Source organism: Mizuhopecten yessoensis, unplaced genomic scaffold (genome assembly GCF_002113885.1).
Source record: "Mizuhopecten yessoensis strain PY_sf001 unplaced genomic scaffold, ASM211388v2 scaffold4599, whole genome shotgun sequence".
NCBI lineage: Eukaryota > Metazoa > Mollusca > Bivalvia > Pectinida > Pectinidae > Mizuhopecten > Mizuhopecten yessoensis.
In genome coordinates, this window is record NW_018405627.1 from 315,307 (window position 1) to 333,911 (window position 18,605).

The following is an 18,605-nucleotide window of genomic DNA, read 5'->3' on the forward strand; positions in this document are numbered from 1 at the left end:
TTAATTCCAGACAAATCATATACATGAGGAACGACGGTAGATTAGTGCAAGTACTACAATGTAACTCTCATTATAAACAATCTTACTTATTGATACAATAAAGCACTTATTTTGCATGACTTGTGATATTCAAGAATTGACTATCGGTTAGTTAACCTGCATAAATTTCTCCTTTCATTTTACCATATGATTAGGAATTGGAATATGTATTTACAAGAAATAAATACGTGTAGGTTCGTTTAAGGTAATCATTGATTGATCTTTATGGCCTCTTCTGTTGTTGACGAGCTGTTAAGTTTGTTGGTTGGTAGAAATATGAATTGTAAATGAATTTATAAATATGAATGCACTGTCAATATTTAAATATAAATAGAAAATCTAAATTTCTTTCAAGGGTGAAACATATGAAAAATATTCACCTCATGAGTTTATTACGTTTTCGTTGTTGGTCATGGATGTTTTTATATCTGCCTCCAATAAATGTTAGATCAAGCCCTACTGTAAAACAACGTCCGGTCTATTGTGACGTCAACATTGACACTGCTAATTGGCTAATTTAATGTCAGAACCGCCAGCTGTCCTTGACATTCATAATTCTACGCGACCAAGAAATTGTATCCATTTTGAATGTATGACCGTTTGAATCTCAGTTCGTCCTTAAATTTCACATTCAGATATATCGACAATATGTTGTCTTTAAATAACAATACATTAATTGACCAAATTGATCGTATATACACTATTTAACTTAAAATCAGTCACAACCCGCACTTCTATTTCAGTTGCTTTCCTCGGTCTTGCTTACTAAATGACCAAAAACGGACTGTTAACTAAGCTGTACAATAAGTGGGACGATCTCGACTTTCTGATCGTAAATAACTTTCCCTTTCTCGATAGTAACATTCCTGTTTTCCCTTCGTGTGATAATAAGGTCGATGTTTTCTATTATGCTCATACAGTACGGTAGGTCTAGAGTGCCATGTGGTTTTGTTGTCACTACCCGAGTTCTCGTTGTGAGAACGTGACATTACCTCGATTTGACCTTGATTCACATGGCGGGTGTCGTCAATTAACTAAAAGACGTTTACCCTTCGGGAACACTTGGTCCTATTATCTTTGTACTTGTTTTGTTAATTTTTTGCCTTAGTTGTAACGATATCGAGTTCAGATTATTATTTTTACGACATTGTGGATTATTTTTGTCGTTGATTCATAGTCATTCTCAGTATCTCTCTGATGTGTAGTGAAGTCGTTTCCTCATATTGGAGTCCATTGCGACCATCTTGTAGAATTAAAATAATAACATTGATAAGAGCAATAATTGAAACATTTATACGACTATATCCTCGAAAGCCGGATAGCGAGATTGTATTATTCGCCACATCCTGGCATCACAAACTTCAAAGAGGCTGCTCCCGTCATCGTGAGTACCTTTTATGCCATACATAACAACACAAAATACTTGTATATCATAAAATGGCTTTATTTGTGTCAAATGACAATCATGAAATAAACATTTTCTTTTGAAAATATCATATTTACGTATATCTTACAAAGCATGGAAGTACGAATATGGAACTTTGGTTTCGTTATGATGGATGAATGATGAGGTGGATGAATGAAATGAAAATGAACTATTTTGATCATTTTTTCACAGTTTGGCATCACAGATCTGTGTAGTGTAGATACCTTAACTGTCATAAAAGAAAAATCCTTTACTGTAAAAGTGGAAATTCTGGCGTGTGGAAATGTTCGCGTTGTGACTCTTCAACTCAATCGCCCCTGAAGTTTCATAATGAACTATTCAAACCTTTGAATTGGAAGAGTTCAAATGTGTCTTCAGGGGTGAATGAGTTAAACTGACTGCGGTATGGATATTTCCACGATGACAATGGTTTGAAATCTATACATTTATCTATATGCCTGTGTATAGATATATATTTGCGTGTGGATATTTTCGCGCAAATTTACTCAACGCAAAATAACGCCAGCTTTCCACACCGATATAATAACCACTTTTATAGTAACAGAGAATGGAAATAGGATAACAAATAATCCAACTTAATCAGTATCTTACAGTCATGTTATCAAGTTTACTACAGTGAAGACAATATAACTTGGTTCATAAATAAGGTAACAAAATAATTTATTTGTCTTTCCATCAATGTAAGATCACGGCCTGCAATATGAAACTGAAGTAGAATATGCGTATTTAGTATTCATACACAAAACTCTGATATGTACATTTTGGTCATTCTTTATCTATCGTATACATTTATCAGCATAACAAAACGTATTTGTCAACTAGGATTAAAACAACACTTTCAACAATAAAAACAAGTCATTTTGATTTAAAACATTGCAACAGTATATGGAACTTCACACAGCCGTATCGCTGGATAAATATTAAAACCTCACTTAGACATACTGTAGAATAAAGGTGTGGGCGTGTTGCATAATAACATAGACCTGTCTTTATACATTGTATTTGTATTGTATATGGGTCTCCGATTACATTGCCGTACAATCGGGAACCATCGGCTCTTTCCGTAAATGAAAAGTGCCGGCGGTTCGCGATTGCGCAGTCGTACTGATTGATAACGAAGGTGGTTTATATTACTGCACACAGCCGTTCTGGTGGATAAAATAGTTTTTTGTATATATATTCTACAGCCGTTCTGTAGGGGACAAACACTATATCTGGTAGTATCATAGACTATTAATAGTGCAATTGTTTACCATCAGAAATACCTGGAAATAACAAGGGTTCTTCTTACAATTTTTACTGTCAACACTATTGTCATCAGTTCTAGCATAAACTGTCACCGTTATTTTTACAGTAAGGACTATTGTCAGCATTGTTAATTGTGACATAACAGCTACAATAGCATTACATAATTGCTCAAAATAACACTGAATTCATTGTTACCATGGCAACACTGAAATCATCGTTACAATAGTAACACTGACACCATCTTTACCGGAACAATACTCAATTTTCGGATTCCATTTTTACCATACTATCAATTACAAAAGCAAGGTTGTACTATTTAAAAAAATGCATCATCAATCGAATTGTTACAACATTGTTACCATGACAACAGAGATAATACTGTAATTAAAATCGCAATAAAACCCAATTTGCAACTCCCTGCTGTATGTAGACCCGACAACCTGCATCAGAAAACAATGTATTTGTAAAAGCGAAAATTCGTTGTCAAAAACATGCTTTTGATCATTTTCTTTTGGCAGCTTTTCATCATTAGTTTTCAAAACATCTTGAAAATTACTTGAAATATCCAACAGAAATAGCAATCAGTACCTGGCTGCTTAAAACTTTGCTAGTTAAAAATGATTTATAGCGAGTTGTTAATGTAAATTTTCAAAAATACGATTTTTCGAGACCATTTGAAATTTGCAAAACAATCAAGGACTTTAAGTCTTCCGATGACTATTTAGAAGGGATGACATTTTGATTTTGACTTCTTATTTTTTGAAACCTGGCAATTGCAGTTTTGCCTGGATTTACCATGAGACTAATCACATTTTCAACAATCAGGCTCTGTAATACAATTTGACATTAAAAAACCACCAAAAAAACCATTTCAATATATTGTTTCAGACAGATGGTTTGATAAAAACATAAATCAAATCTGTCCGATTTTGACAAGGGGGAATAAAATATGCGCTCCAATTCCACAGAACAAAACTGGGCCAAATCATACATAGTCCTTGGTATCGATTTAAAATCAAATTTCTTAGCCTGTGTTTTATCACGTGAAAATCACATTGTCTTATGTACATGTACATGACCTCGATGGTGGATGTTCAACATTCGCCAGTCGAAGTCCCGATGTTTCAGATTTTTCTTGATGGTCCCACAAAGTTCGAAACATCAAAGTTTGACTGTATTGTAATTAAGATGTTTAAAGAGAGGATCACAATAAAGATGAAAGAACGTGATAGAACTCAGTGAAGTATATAACAATAATTCTGTCACCGTTTGTCTGGCCTCGTTTTGGCAAATGTGAAAGAGCCATTGAAATACGAAGGAAGTACAGAAATCGGCAAAAAATATGAAACCAGTGGTTATAAATCAATGTTTCAATGTACACAGAGACTGGATGACGACATGGTTATTCGACAACATGAAATGCAGGTGATGGCATATGAAATAAGTCCTCATCTGGGATTTATACATCGATGATAGTTATACTTAATCAGAATACATGTTAATATATGATCCTAATCATGAAATACCTCACAACTGTTCTTGTATACAACTCATAAGGTCAATTTCTCCCCATCTGTACCTTTACATTTACACCAACATGAACAAATAATTTCTAACCTGATTAAGAAATCTCCATCATTATACCTTTGACAGAAATCGTGGCCGGCTCCCTTTTTCACATCCTGCCTTGTTAATATTTATTTTCATATTTTTTAAATTATGATGATCAAAACCATCTGTTACTAAATATTTGAATAAACATTACGAGAAACTTGTTGGTTTTTTTCAGCCAATTTGTAATTTTAGATTATGCTAAGTTTGGAATTATTTTTTTCGTTTATTTAAATGTAAATTTATGTAAATTAATTTATGTAAATTTATGTATATTTATTATAATTTCCCTCCATAAGTTAACGATTGCCTTTTTCTCTAAATGAAACAATCTTAGAGATGTACAATTTTTTTTGTAAAACAATTGTCAAACACAATCGATCACTCAATACAATCAAATACATAAAGCAGATAAATCGAAGCACCTTTTTCCAAAAATAGACACACATAAGGAATTCATGATTGAAACACATTTAATACAAATGACTTTGGAATTATATATTTATATAACAACACAAATGAAATACATTTAATCTTTTGTAACTGGTCGTTTTCACACACAAAAATACAGAACATATTTTTACAGTTGGATTTAGCAGAAATTTAAATTAGAAAAAATAATCTAGGTGTCATCATACAAGTGGTTTAGGAGCTCCGATTCCTAAAATCTGTTCAACCTCATGATATAACACAAGTTCTGATTCAATCAATTTTCGAGAGAAAAAAAGGAAAATGCCAGCTTAAACCACACAAATAGTGATGCAAAATTACCAGTGAAAGATACGAATTATAACATCACTTCTATGTTTTAAGAAATATAGCAAATACTGAAAAAAGTGAGTTATAACATGCAGTGTCTATAGGCCATAAATGCAAAGTATAGTGATGTAATTTTACGTCAGATAAAAATGAGATTCAAGTTAATATAACTGTGAAATTCTAAACTTTATTCAGATATGTATCTAGTTACTTAATTAAGTCATACTCTATTTACCCTTTGTATATAGAAACATGGATTAAACTGATATTCATTCATGTTATCAAAGAAAGGTTATTTTGGTTATTAGCTTTCAAATAGGATAGGGTCAACAGATCATTTTGAAATGTTAAAACCCCAGCATTGCTCTCGCATGTAATAATTTCAATAAATTTCTTACTAACACAATAATTGTACATTTATTGAGACTCGCACACCTAAGTCATTGACTTTGCCAGACTAGACTTGTGTCCCTCTGGGAGAGTACAAAAAGTCATTTTCTTTTGTCAGATTGGATAGAGCTATGTCCCTTAATCTTTCAAAAATGAGGCCGAAACAACCAAACAATATATTCATTTTTTTTTAAAGAAACTTAATTTTTTTTACATTATTGAAAGAATCATTATCTATTCAACTTTTTGGTAATTCAATTTGTATGACTATATCTGTTACACAGGCATGCCTAATAAGTAGGTTCATTTAGTTGTGAGAGTCCTTATAAATGTGCAGTTTAAAACGACACTAAAAATTCATTATTTTAAAATAAAATATTTAAAAACAGATTTCCCTTGCTTATCAAACAAAACACATAAAGTCACTGACACTGGAATGCCACAATTATACATTGATTATCTTCTCATCACAACCATTTGAATGTATATGTTATCACAAAGACATGCTCCACAAGTTATATTTGTACAATTCACATATATATTTGTCACTCCTCTACACATCATGGCGAGCATCCTCACCATTTCTCTGCACTTCACAACAAGTCACCTTCGCTATAGTCAAGTTCACCAAGAGTTGAGCCTTTTCAGCATGCCTCGCTACACAGCTAGTGCATCTTTTACAGCAAGTCCGCTACAGTGCATCTTTTACAGCAACCCCGCTACAGTGCATCTCTTACAGCAAACCCACTTCTGTTCATCTCTTACAGCAAGCCCACTTCTGTCCATCTTTTACAGCTAGCCCACTACAGTCCATCATTTACAAAAAGCTCAATACAGTTTATCTTTTACATGTAGCCTGCTACAGTCCATCTTTTACAGCAAGCCTGTTACAGACCATCTTTTACAGTAAGCCTGCTACAGTGCATCTTTTACAGCAACCCCGCTACAGTGCATCTCTTACAGCAAGCCCACTTCTGTTCATCTCTTACAGCAAGCCCACTTCTGTCCATCTTTTACAGCTAGCCCACTACAGTCAATCATTTGCGAAAAGCTCACTACAGTCCATCTTGTACAGGTAGCCTGCTACAGTCCATCTTTTACATGTAGCCTGCTACAGTCCATCTTTTACAGCAAGCCCACTTCTGTTCATCTCTTACAGCAGCCCACTTCTGTCCATCTTTTACAGCTAGCCCACTACAGTCAATCATTTGCGAAAAGCTCACTACAGTCCATCTTGTACAGGTAGCCTGCTACAGTCCATCGTTTACAACAAGCTCACTACAGTCCATCTTTTGCAGCAAGCCTGCTACAGTCCATTTTTTGCAGCTATAGCCCCACTTATGCAATCCTCACAAGAGTGAGCCTTGTGATAATCCATCACTGTGCTCACTGAAGTTTGTGCAATGTAACCCTTTGTGATTATTTAGCAGTATCCACATAATCCTTCCAACAACGTCACAAATCATTAGATTCAGTAGATTTGAGGCTAATATTAGCCCTGGTAGAGAAATGACTTCCATCAAAAACTTATAAATAATGTCTTGTGTGAAGAAGAAAAATCCATAACTGCACAACACATTCAAGATAAGCAATGCTCGTTTTCATGTGGGCTAACAACTCGTAATTAAAAATATGCATTTAAATGAAGTGAAATAAGAATTTCCTAAAATAATTCAATTTACAAACAATACAGAACCACAGTACTTTACATACACGTTTGTTGACAGTGAACAAACAAATGATTCAATCAAATGAAACTAATTAATAAGATTTGTTTTAAATGTTATACTCTGACTAACTGACAGCTATATAAATGTTATCGTGATATAACTTGTATTCATTCCACGGCTTACCGTGACAACATGTTTACAAACGATGAAGTCTACCATTCGACCTTGACCTGATCAGAAAGAAAAAGACCTAATACTTATAATGGATCAAGACAGTTTTTAGAACATTTAATTTCCTTTTAATTAATTTTTTAAATATTATCGAATCATTTTCGAATATTTTCCCCAAATTAAACTACACAGGAATGTCTATGCTTTCACTTGAAATGGTTGTATTTAATCAACAAAGTTTAATAAAAATTATTAATGTTATTTACTGAGAATATTGGATCACACGGTCAATTAGTCAGAAAAATTACTGCGGATGTGCTACAACAAAGGGGTTAAAAGGGACATAACTCTACCACCAGGAAAATTAGAAAGTACTTGAAATTGTAATTAACAGCACTGATATATCTAAAACAACATGTTAAATACCAGAATACTGTAAGTGTATGTAAATATTTTGGCAACAGTCTTTCTTTGTTGTTTTCTGTGCTTTAACAATTCCGCTTAACTAGGAATGCATTTTTAAAATTTCCGTATATTGTGTTTTATTGCATAACTTGCGAGTACACAAAAACAAGTTCTTTGATGGTATTCAAATTCGGTACAAAATACAGCTTATTCAACCCTGAAGACACATTCACAATTCAAAGATTGGATTGGTTCATTACAGAATTTCAGGGGTGAATGAGTTAAAGGGAATATACGAAAAAAACAATTTTGTTGGAGCAATAATTCTATGTTATTAACTCACAATGAGGTTGCGTTTGATTCGGCAGAAGTTGGACCTGATGGTAGAGGTAATTTGGTGAAGATATTAAGTAACCTTTTTATATATAAGTCAGTGATAAACTGGACCAACGGCAAGAAACATGGTGAGAAAAGGGAGATAACCAAAACTGACCATCACTGTAACAACCCCTTGTCCCCAGTACACATGTATAGTGGTCGGAAACATCACACTAGCGACTTTTGAATTATCTTTCACAACAAAGTACTTTTGTTAATTCATCACTTGATATATATATATCTACATACACAGACTGATAACTAATATATCTAAGTTAATTCAAACATAATAAAAATAACACAGTAAAAATATTTTGATATAATGTAAATGGAAAACATTTTAAAAACATTTGGAATAATGTGCAGTATGGATTCTTAATTTAAGTGGTTTGGGCTACAAAAATATGTTATCTTTTTGAAGCAATGGATATACACATAATATAAGGCAGACTACATCTCAAGCAGGTGTCACAGTTATCTCCCTTTGCTTCCATCTCCGGGAGAAAGGACAACTTTAGCCACTGTTATTCACATTCACCTTGACAATTTTTTTTATAGTGCATTGCACAAACAAAATTGAAGTCATTGATGTTCAGGTGGAAACAAAAATGGCTGAAGGCAAAATATTTTGAGTACTCCTCGACAACTTATGTCTAATTGCCCTTGTTTAAATGTGAGGAGTATTTGTGTCCTTATCCTGTAGCCCAGGACGACATGTCACGTTGTGAATCTTTAAATTCACGCTAAAAATATCACATTTATACACACAGACAATCTTCTTCACCATACCAACTCAACAGCAGCAGGTAAGTTTCCATACTGTTGGTATCCTCAGAAAAGCATTCATCCTTCTTCACTTATTCACTCTACAAGAATTAGAGGCCTCTTTTCCTTTCAGGGAACTCCTCTGTTTCATAAAGAAGTGCAGTAAGGCCTACAAGGCACCAGGCACCCTGACGAACACTTGGGTTGGTCCGCAGACCTTGGTGCAGGCTCATTAGTGTGAGGGTGTAGAAGTGAACACATCACAGGAATGTAACCGAGTGACACCTCACAAGCTATCACAAGGAATGTTGTCTGTGCAAACAAGTCTGTGTACGGCAGACACAAGCACATCATTATGCGTAGGCTATCTTCCCATTTGTTTTGTCTTTTTTGTTTCCGTAGAAATGTATGTCTCCGTTTTCGTCGAAGGGTTCGTTATTGTCCATGTCCCGTGGAAGCAATACCTGTGTGCTGTCACTCGTGTAGAGACGATTGTACATCGGGTTGGCAAAGTTGGTCGACTGTGGAAGAAAAAAACATGTTGTTATTAGTCAACCTTCATCATCCCTAACCCTTCTAATTGTTCATGATCCAATTTGTATTAAAATCTAGTTTTTTTTTTATACCAACATGTAGATCTTTTAAAGCAAAAACTACATTAAGATTCAAAATTTTATTAATTTCCATTTAACTGAAAGTCCTCTTTCTAAAAATGTCTAAATATTGTTTATGAAATGTATTTTTCAGAGATATTATAACATTTTAAGAGTGATTCAAAATCCTGCAATTCCATTGTCCTGAAATAGATCCCTATTTTGAGTCATTTTGTTTATATGTTGGCCTTCTGGACAGGATAACTGTGGTATGTATGTACACATTACAAACATGAATAAACAACCCTTTAGAAATTGTGGTCTCTAAATACAGGTTAAGTTCACAATGAAATCACTACAACAGGAACATTTTTTATTAAAATGGTCTCTTAATACAGGTGGTCTCTTAATACAGGTGGTCTCTAAATACAGGTTTAGTTCACAATGAAATCACTACAACAGGGAACATTTAAAAAGGTCTCTAAACACAGGTGGTCTCTTAACACAGGTGGTCTCTAAATACAGGTTTAGTTCACAATGAAATCACTACAACGGGGAACATTTAAAATGGTCTCTTAATACAGGTGGTCTGTAAATACAGGTTTAGTTCACAATGAAATCACTACAACAGGGAACATTTAAAATGGTCTCTAAACACAGGTGGTCTCTAAATACAGGTTTAGTTCACAATGAAATCACTACAACGGGGAACATTTAAAATGGTCTCTTAACACAGGTGGTCTGTAAATACAGGTTTAGTTCACAATGAAATCACTAGGACAGGGAGTTTTTTTTATTAAAATGGTCTCTCAACACAGGTGGTCTCTTAATACAGGTGGTCTCTAAATACAGGTTTAGATCACTATGAAATCACTACAACAGGGAACATTTAAAATGGTCACTAAACACAGGTGGTCTCTTAATACAGGTGGTCTCTAAATACAGGTTTAGATCACTATGAAATCACTAGGACAGGGAGTTTTTTTTTTTATTAAAATGGTCTCTCAACACAGGTGGTCTCTTAATACAGGTGGTCTCTAAATACAGGTTTAGTTCACAATGAAATCACTACAACAGGGATCATTTAAAATGGTCTCTCAACACAGGTGGTCTCTTAATACAGGTGGTCTCTAAATACAGGTTTAGTTCACAATGAAATCACTACAACAGGGATCATTTAAAATGGTCACTAAACACAGGTGGTCTCTTAATACAGGTGGTCTCTAAATACAGGTTTAGTTCACAATGAAATCACTACAAGAGGGAACATTTAAAATGGTCTCTTTATACAGGTGATCTCTAAATACAGGTTTAGTTCACAATGAAATCACTATAACAGCGAATATTAAAAGTGGTCTCTTAACACAGGTGGTCACTACGACAGGGAACATTTGAAATGTTCTCTTAACACAGGTGGTCTCTTAATACAGGTTTAGTTCACAATGGAATACCTACGACAAGGAACATTTTAAGGGGTCGTTAACACAGGGGGTCTGTTTAAAGAGGTTCATATGGGAAGGATTTGAAAGCGAGACATATTTATTTAGCTTTTCCATATATACCACTGTTTAAGATGGTGCAGACATATATATTTTAGGGCATTGTCATATCTGACATGCCATATTAACATGTCATTCCAAATATTTTTTTTACTTTGTGCACAACATAGTTTTGATGTGATCAACGTTATTGTTCATTGTACAACGTGCTCTTGAATAATGCCATTTTAACAAACTAAATACAATGAAGCTGTAAAATACATTCAAACAAAATAAAAAATAATATTCAAATACATCCTGGTCTAGCAGTTTATAGTGGCATACAACACTTGTTACCATGACAACAGGTAGACAATATCGACCCTTACCTTTTCCCCCTCCTTTGGTTTCTAAGGACACATTAAATACAGTGCAAATTGTTAAAAAAGTCTATCATTTTTCCTCAGAATTTCTTTCTTTACGTTGAGTCTCTTGTTTACTTTCCAACATTACATCTGATTTCAATTAATTTATTTCATTAGAAAACATTGGTTATTAGTAAGAACAGTAAGTGATCACAAACGATTTTTTGTTTTTTCCCCAAGGACAGAACTTGACTCCTTGTGGTTTTTTTTACTGAAGGATGTAAAATAACGTTTTTGGATTGGTAAAGAAAGGAAGCAAATATTTGGATTTTTTTATGAACATGTTCCACATGTTTAATGAGTCATCATAGTTAAATAAATGCTAACTAAATTTAACATTTGTGTACATGTACAGGTCGATATGAACCGTAGGTGGATCAGTGTAGGAAGAGAAATTTTCCTTTGTTACTTTCACAGATTTACCTTCTTTTCAAATAGACTACCAAACCACTAAAATTTTGCAATTTTGTATCATGGAGTTTCAATCAAAGACGATTTTGCTGAAAAAAGACATGCTCAATAGCCAAAACATATACATGTACCAAAAGCAAAATTAATCTTGTAAGGTCAAACTCAAATAAATCAAATCATTTATATATTTAAAACCAATGCTGTGGCGGATCCAGAGACCTATCTGGGTGGGTTTCCAAATTTCCTGGGGGTGTTTCCATGTGGGGGAAAATTGAGGAAAATGGTGAAAATACATGATTTTTAAAGAAAATTCTCAGGGTGGGGGGGGTTCCTGAAGCCCAAAAACCCCTCTGGATCCGCCACTGCAATGCAATGCTCTTGTCTCAGAAAGGCATAAACTTATGGTCATAATACATTAGTCTAGTCTTATTGTAGTTACAATGTACTTTTACTGTACGGCAGAATCTCATCTGTTCGGCCGCTTAAGTCCAATATCAGGCGTAATCTAGAAGTTCCCAGAAAAGTTAAACAAGACATTTTGGCCACATAAGATTAAGCAAGTAAGCAAGTGTCCAAAGTCTAGAATAATAAAGTGCCACTGTGACCTGACATTTGATTGCATTTTAAATTGAATAAATATATGATTAATTATATGTTTATCTTAAAAGTATTTTTTATGTCCAAAAAGACTAGCCCCTGATATGCCAAAGTATAAGTTTGTATTTTTTCTTTTATCTTACTATCTGCCTCATTAAAATATCTCGAATTGTAATTAACAGGTTAAACTGTTGTTTCATCGTTTTTGTTGTGTATAAATGTCCAAAAAACTGTTTATATCAAGGTTTTACTGTACATCATAAGACTGTTTCTAGCTCAAAGCCGCAAGCTGAATCCAAAGCTGAAAACTTCAACAACAATGAAGCTCTTGCAGCCAACCTCTACATGAAAATTAGATTTAAACAGAAAGAATAGCTATACATACGTCGTCGCCATCCTCGTCGTAGACCTGCATAGGAGACATATCGCGATCGTCGTGTTCGTCGCCCTCCTGCGACTGCGCGAGATAGATAGGATTGGCTACCTCCAGATTGGAGTTGTTCATCATTCGGCGGTGCTTAAACTGGTCCCTGTCAAGAGCAGTAAACATTTAATGTACAGGGCTTTAATGGTAACATTGAATTAAGTTAATTAGTACTCAGGTTAAATGGCCAATCAACAGACAAATTCAATTTTTATTCTAGAGTCAGCTGTGGTCATACATAGGAGACATTTAATAGATAGTCAGCAGTTCAAAGGTCAAACAACAGTCACGTTTCATTAGTACTAAAGGGTGTAACCATAAAATCTTTGATAAGTAATCAGGGACTTAACAGTTAAAAAAGGACACATTTAATTAGTATCCTATGGTTTAATGGTTCCCCCCCCCCCAAGACGAAACCAAAAATTACCAAACACAAACCATCATCCCAAACCTTACCTCTTTTTTCGGACAACAAGAGCGATGACGATGAGGATGAGGATTAGGAAGATGGCGATTATAGGGATGAGGATGGGAATGAGGACACTGTCTGCCTGTGCTTGTTTCTCAAGGCCCTTTTCACAATGGTCACCGTGGAAACCTGCAGTGCACCTGTAACCATAGTAATAGAAATAGTGAAATGTCAAGTGAAGATTTACATAATGTTTTCAATGTTCATGATATAGAATTGATTGTATATATACTCCCACAGACCAAATGCTTGCTCTCAATACATGTTCCTTCACCTAAAAGTCTGTCTGCAAGTCACTCAGCTATCAGAAACCCCATCAGCTGATTCTTACAGAGAACCACTTACAAATCCTCTTAACGATATTTTAAAGGTTATTTTTTTATTAGAGGTTCTAATTCTTCCATGGAAATATTTTCCAATGAAAAGTACAACCTGTGAAATTAGTAAATAGTTCATTAATTTATCCCCACCTTAATGCCATGTGTCATGGCCTATAGACCTGATATCCATAAACAAAATAAACCCAGTGAATTTGACCATTATAGCAAACCTGCAAAACTACAACTGCAGAAAATAAACCTTTTACAGTTTATACATAAGTAAGCTTATAACAAGTAAGATCTAACGATCAACTTCAAACCTAGCAGCTTCCACCCTTCACTGACTCTTCAGTTTGAAGGTTTAAATTTCAGGTATATGTAAGCATATAAAGTCTTTACCATAATTATTATAATAGAATAGTTTCTATTAGAATTTAATCCTGTACTTCAGGACCGGATACTTACAAACAGCTGTTACAAGCCGCTACATGGTCGTCACCAAGGTAACAATCCTGACACTGGCCGCCATGGAAACAGTCAGTGTCACAGATACTCTCCGCACACAGAACTCCCTTCCACTTCTTGTTGCATCTGTCAAATTTAAACAACATGCAATAACAATATTTTTTTTTTTAAAAAAACCATTTTATATAAACGGGACAGTTAAAGTAAAACTCCTTTACTGCTTTTTATTCTTTTCAACTACGTATTTTACTGGTGATCATGATAAGCCCATGCCTGGTAATAAGCCTGTTCCCCATTTTTCCTTACTTTCCGTGCATAGAGTGGTTGCCCGGTAATAACCCCACCACACTCCTGGTATTTAAACAATAAATTAATTACATTAAAGTCTCTTTTTAGAGATTTTGGCACAAACAGCTTTTGCGGCTGGGGAGGTAGTCAAAACTGTACCTAGTATTAAGATTATTAGTGATTCACATCTAATAGCCATCTATACATCAGACACTACATGATGAAAGTTGTTTTTGAAACTCATGCTAACCAGTAAATTTATTCTTCAAATTTCTGATAGAACAGACTTTCAAAGCATGATTCATACTCTTACATCTGTGAACCCTTTAGGAAGAAGTATTCAAAATGGCACATTTGTTTTGAAGCGGCCCTAGAAATTGGAATGCAATACAAAGAATTATTGCTTTACATGCTGTTTTTACTTAATGATACTGTTACTTATATATGTCAATTGAACTGCTTTTTGTCAGCTTTATTTGCTACTGTAAGTATCTTGCATTTTTTTTTAGAACCATGAGCCCGAATAATCAACTTGTGATATAAAAAAGAAAAGTTGATGATATATATTAATGAAAAGAAAAGTTGATGATATATATTAATGAAAAGAAAAGTTGATGATATCTATTAATTAAAAGTTAACGAAAGCTTTTGGTATTGATACCACATGATATCGAGTGGCATGAAATTAATCAATTCAATATTTAGCAACAAGTCATTCAGATTGATATGTCTCGCCTGCAGCCCGCTTTGACCATCAATGCACATATCGGTGAAATGAATTCAATGTAGAAATCCAGCATTTGATGCATGGGTTGAGATATACTACCTAGGTTGCATCTTTGGTCCAAGTTTGGTTGGTCTAGCACTTGAAGTTTCAGAGAAACTAACTTCAACGCAAAAACTTAATGTTGAGGCTGTCGCCAGAAAAACAACACCGTAGTCTCGCTTCCGCTACTTCGACAAATATTGTCCTGCTTTGGGTTCACAGATATCAGATCTTGTACAGAACAACATATGTTACTACCCTTTAGTAGGAGAGACTTTGAACACATATACTTACACACAGACAGCCTTGCCATTATCCAGTTTTTCACAACTTCCTTGCTGGCACTGGCAGGTTTCACACGTGTCCCCTTCATATATTCCTGTACAGTTACAGTTAGGCTCCCCCTGGACTGATCACAACATTTACTGGTTATAACACGCTACAATCAACTCTTCACTTCAACAATTTTTTAATAATGATAATAATAATAATTTGAGGTTCTTATATACCACTTTATCACAACCTAGTTCGTAGGTCCTCTCAAAGAGGTTCACAAATTATTATCCGTGGTTATAAAGCCTTTGCAACCAGCCAATACCTTTCTTAACTCCATAAGAAGCATACAGCCGGAGCTGCCATTTCGGCGCTAACAGCTAGCATACAACAATTCTAGCACTGCCCAACCACATACTCATTTACAGCTGAGTAGACTGGAACAAGCGGAGTAAAGTCTCTTGCTCAAAGATACAACACAGGGCCGTGCTGGGACTCGAACACGCAACCCTTTGGTCAAAGGCCCGGCGTCCTACCACTGTTAGACTTCCGTGCCTCCCTTCAGTCACGAGCCTGGCGTCCTACCACTAGACTACCATGCCTCCCTTCAGTCACGAGCCTGGCGTCCTACCCCTAGACTATCATGCCCCCCTTCAGTCACGAGCCCGGCGTCCTACCACTAGACTACCATGCCTCCCTTCAGTCACAAGCCTGGGGTCCTATCACTAGACTACCATGCCTCCCTTCAGTCACGAGCCCGACGTCCTACCACTAGGCTACCGTGCCTCCCTTCAGTCACGAGCCCGGCGTCCTACCACTAGACTACCATGCCTCCCTTCAGTCATGAGCCCGGTGTCCTACCACTAGACTACCGTGCCTCCCTTCAGTCACGAGCCCGGGGTCCTACCACTAGACTACCATGCCTCCCTTCAGTCACGAACCCGACATCCTACCACTAGACTACCGTGCCTCCCTTCAGTCACGAGCCCGGCGTCCTACCACTAGGCTACCGTGCCTCCCTTCAGTCACGAGCCCGGGGGCCTACCACTAGACTACCATGCCTCCCTTCAGTCACGACCCCGGCGTCCTACCACTAGACTGCCATGCCTCCCTTCAGTCATGAGCCCGGTGTCCTACCACTAGACTACCATGCCTCCCTTCAGTCACGAGCCCGGTGTCCTACCACTAGACTACCGTGCCTCCCTTCAGTCACGAGCCCGAAGTCCTACCACTAGACTACCGTGCCTCCCTTCAGTCACGAGCCCGGCGTCCTACCACTAGACTACCGTGCCTTCCTTCAGTCATGAGCCCAGCGTCCTACCACTAGACTACCGTGCCTCCATGCCCAACATATTTAAAATATATTTCTGGTTTTTTGTTTGTTTCTTTTAAATTTTCATTGCATATAAAAACAAAACCCAACTGCTGCTGGGGAGAATTGTGTTCAATATATAATTCTTGTGAAAAGACACTTCTCTCCCAATTGTTTAGTAATATAAGTAGGTTTCTGGACAAATTAAACAAGAATACGTATACTGCAATACAAGAGACTTGTGTGTGTTCAATATATCAGTCAAAGTAAATTTTGGGGAAATTATGAAACTCCAACCTCAAATTGTGACGAGGAATAACACTTCTCTCCCAATTGTTTGGAAGTATAACTAGGTTTCTGTGAAAATCTAACAAGAATACTGCAATACCAGAGATTTGTCTTAAATATTATGTATTGCCTTTTATAATTTGCATGTAATTCATAAGATATTTGTATATTTTTATGTATTTTTTATATGCCCAGTAAAGTAACAGCATAAATATCTGGGCAAATCTGAGACAATTAACTCGTACTGCTGCCAACTAAAATATCAGATTGAGAATAAGTTAGCTGTATATTGTACGTTTACTCTACATTTGCCAATCAAAACTTGTGTGAGCTTGGTTTAAAAAGAAAAATTCTAAAATTTGGTTTTGTTTGTTTGTGTTTTACGTCCTATTTATTAACAGCTATGGTCATTGAAGGACGTGCCAGGTTTTGGTGGTGGAGGAAAGGTGGAGTTCCTGGGGGGAAAATCTTCGATCGGCGGCCAGTAACTTCTAAAGTTTTAGAGAAGTGTTCGACAAGTTAACATTCAAGTGAGGTGGCACTATAAATTATACCGTTGAAAGCACCGTCCCACTACAAACAGAACACAATACATCTCCAGCACATACGAGGCATACATATATCGGGAGATATTAGCCAGGTGGCATATGACTAGTAGTTAATAGCTCTGATAAGGCAGCTCCTGCAAATTCCTCAAAAATGTATTGATTAATGTATACCGGTATGCTAATTGTATTGATTGTATAAATTGCATATCTATGTACTGTAAAGCGCTTTAGAGTGGCTTATTCTAGCTAGATAGGGTGCTAGTATATCAAATGTTGTATACAATTATTATGATTTTATTTGGAAAGCAACATATTATAACGACTTACCGATGTTGCAGTCGCCACCATTTTGACAGTAGCCTGCACATCCATGGGCGGGCTGTTCACAGCGTTGCCCACTCCAGTCAGACGTACAAGTGCAGATGTACCTCTCTGTGTTTTTGACATCCACAGCGTTTGAGTTTGGATCACATGTGCCTGTGGTTAAAATTGAAAAGTTCAGTATAGGAGTAGAGGCAAACGAAATTGAAAAATATTTCTGAGAATGGGTATAAGTTTGAATATCATAGTCATAGAAATATACAGAGGATGATATCTTACAGTGTCTTCAGTAATACCAAATATATTTCACGAGTGTGGCTAATATTTTGATATCTTTCACGAGTGCACAGTACGAAAATGAAAGTTAACAGTGGAATTAAACGTTGTGTTTTCGCCAGAGAATAATTCCCCTATGACCGGTAACAGATGATTATTATTGGCAGTAGAAAGGGCTGATGTCTAGAACGGATTTTCTCGCGGCCATTAAGCTAACCAGGCTTTTACCAGATAGGCCACTTGTAATTTTTCCCATGGCAGTTTGTAATCAGTGTTTTGATTGGTCAACAACGAAATCAACCCCACCCCCCATCGGAAAGAACTCTTGTCATGTCAATCAAGGAAATGTTCATTGCCAATATTTAATGGGGATAATTTTCAACATTTTCTATGAAAACAAGCACCTGAAAATATTGAATGTATACATCAAAACATTAAAATCAAACACGAAGAATTTCCTACACATGA

General features: G+C 35.9%; 1 protein-coding gene across 4 annotated transcripts in view; it reads right to left on the bottom strand.

The window, feature by feature from the left end:
* Positions 1 to 1,466: 1,466 nt before the first annotated feature.
* The window catches only part of LOC110449370 (prolow-density lipoprotein receptor-related protein 1-like), a 224,157-nt gene continuing 207,018 nt past the window's right edge, over positions 1,467 to 18,605 (bottom strand). For all 4 annotated transcript variants that reach the window (XM_021496199.1, XM_021496197.1, XM_021496198.1 and 1 more), the window contains 6 exons: positions 17,868 to 18,017; positions 15,414 to 15,528; positions 14,066 to 14,191; positions 13,268 to 13,420; positions 12,773 to 12,917; positions 1,467 to 9,404 (listed from right to left, as the gene is read on the bottom strand). In XM_021496199.1, the coding sequence (XP_021351874.1) occupies positions 9,237 to 9,404; positions 12,773 to 12,917; positions 13,268 to 13,420; positions 14,066 to 14,191; positions 15,414 to 15,528; positions 17,868 to 18,017 (857 nt within the window). In that variant the 3' untranslated portion in view covers positions 1,467 to 9,236. The remainder of the gene's footprint in view (positions 9,405 to 12,772; positions 12,918 to 13,267; positions 13,421 to 14,065; positions 14,192 to 15,413; positions 15,529 to 17,867; positions 18,018 to 18,605) is intronic.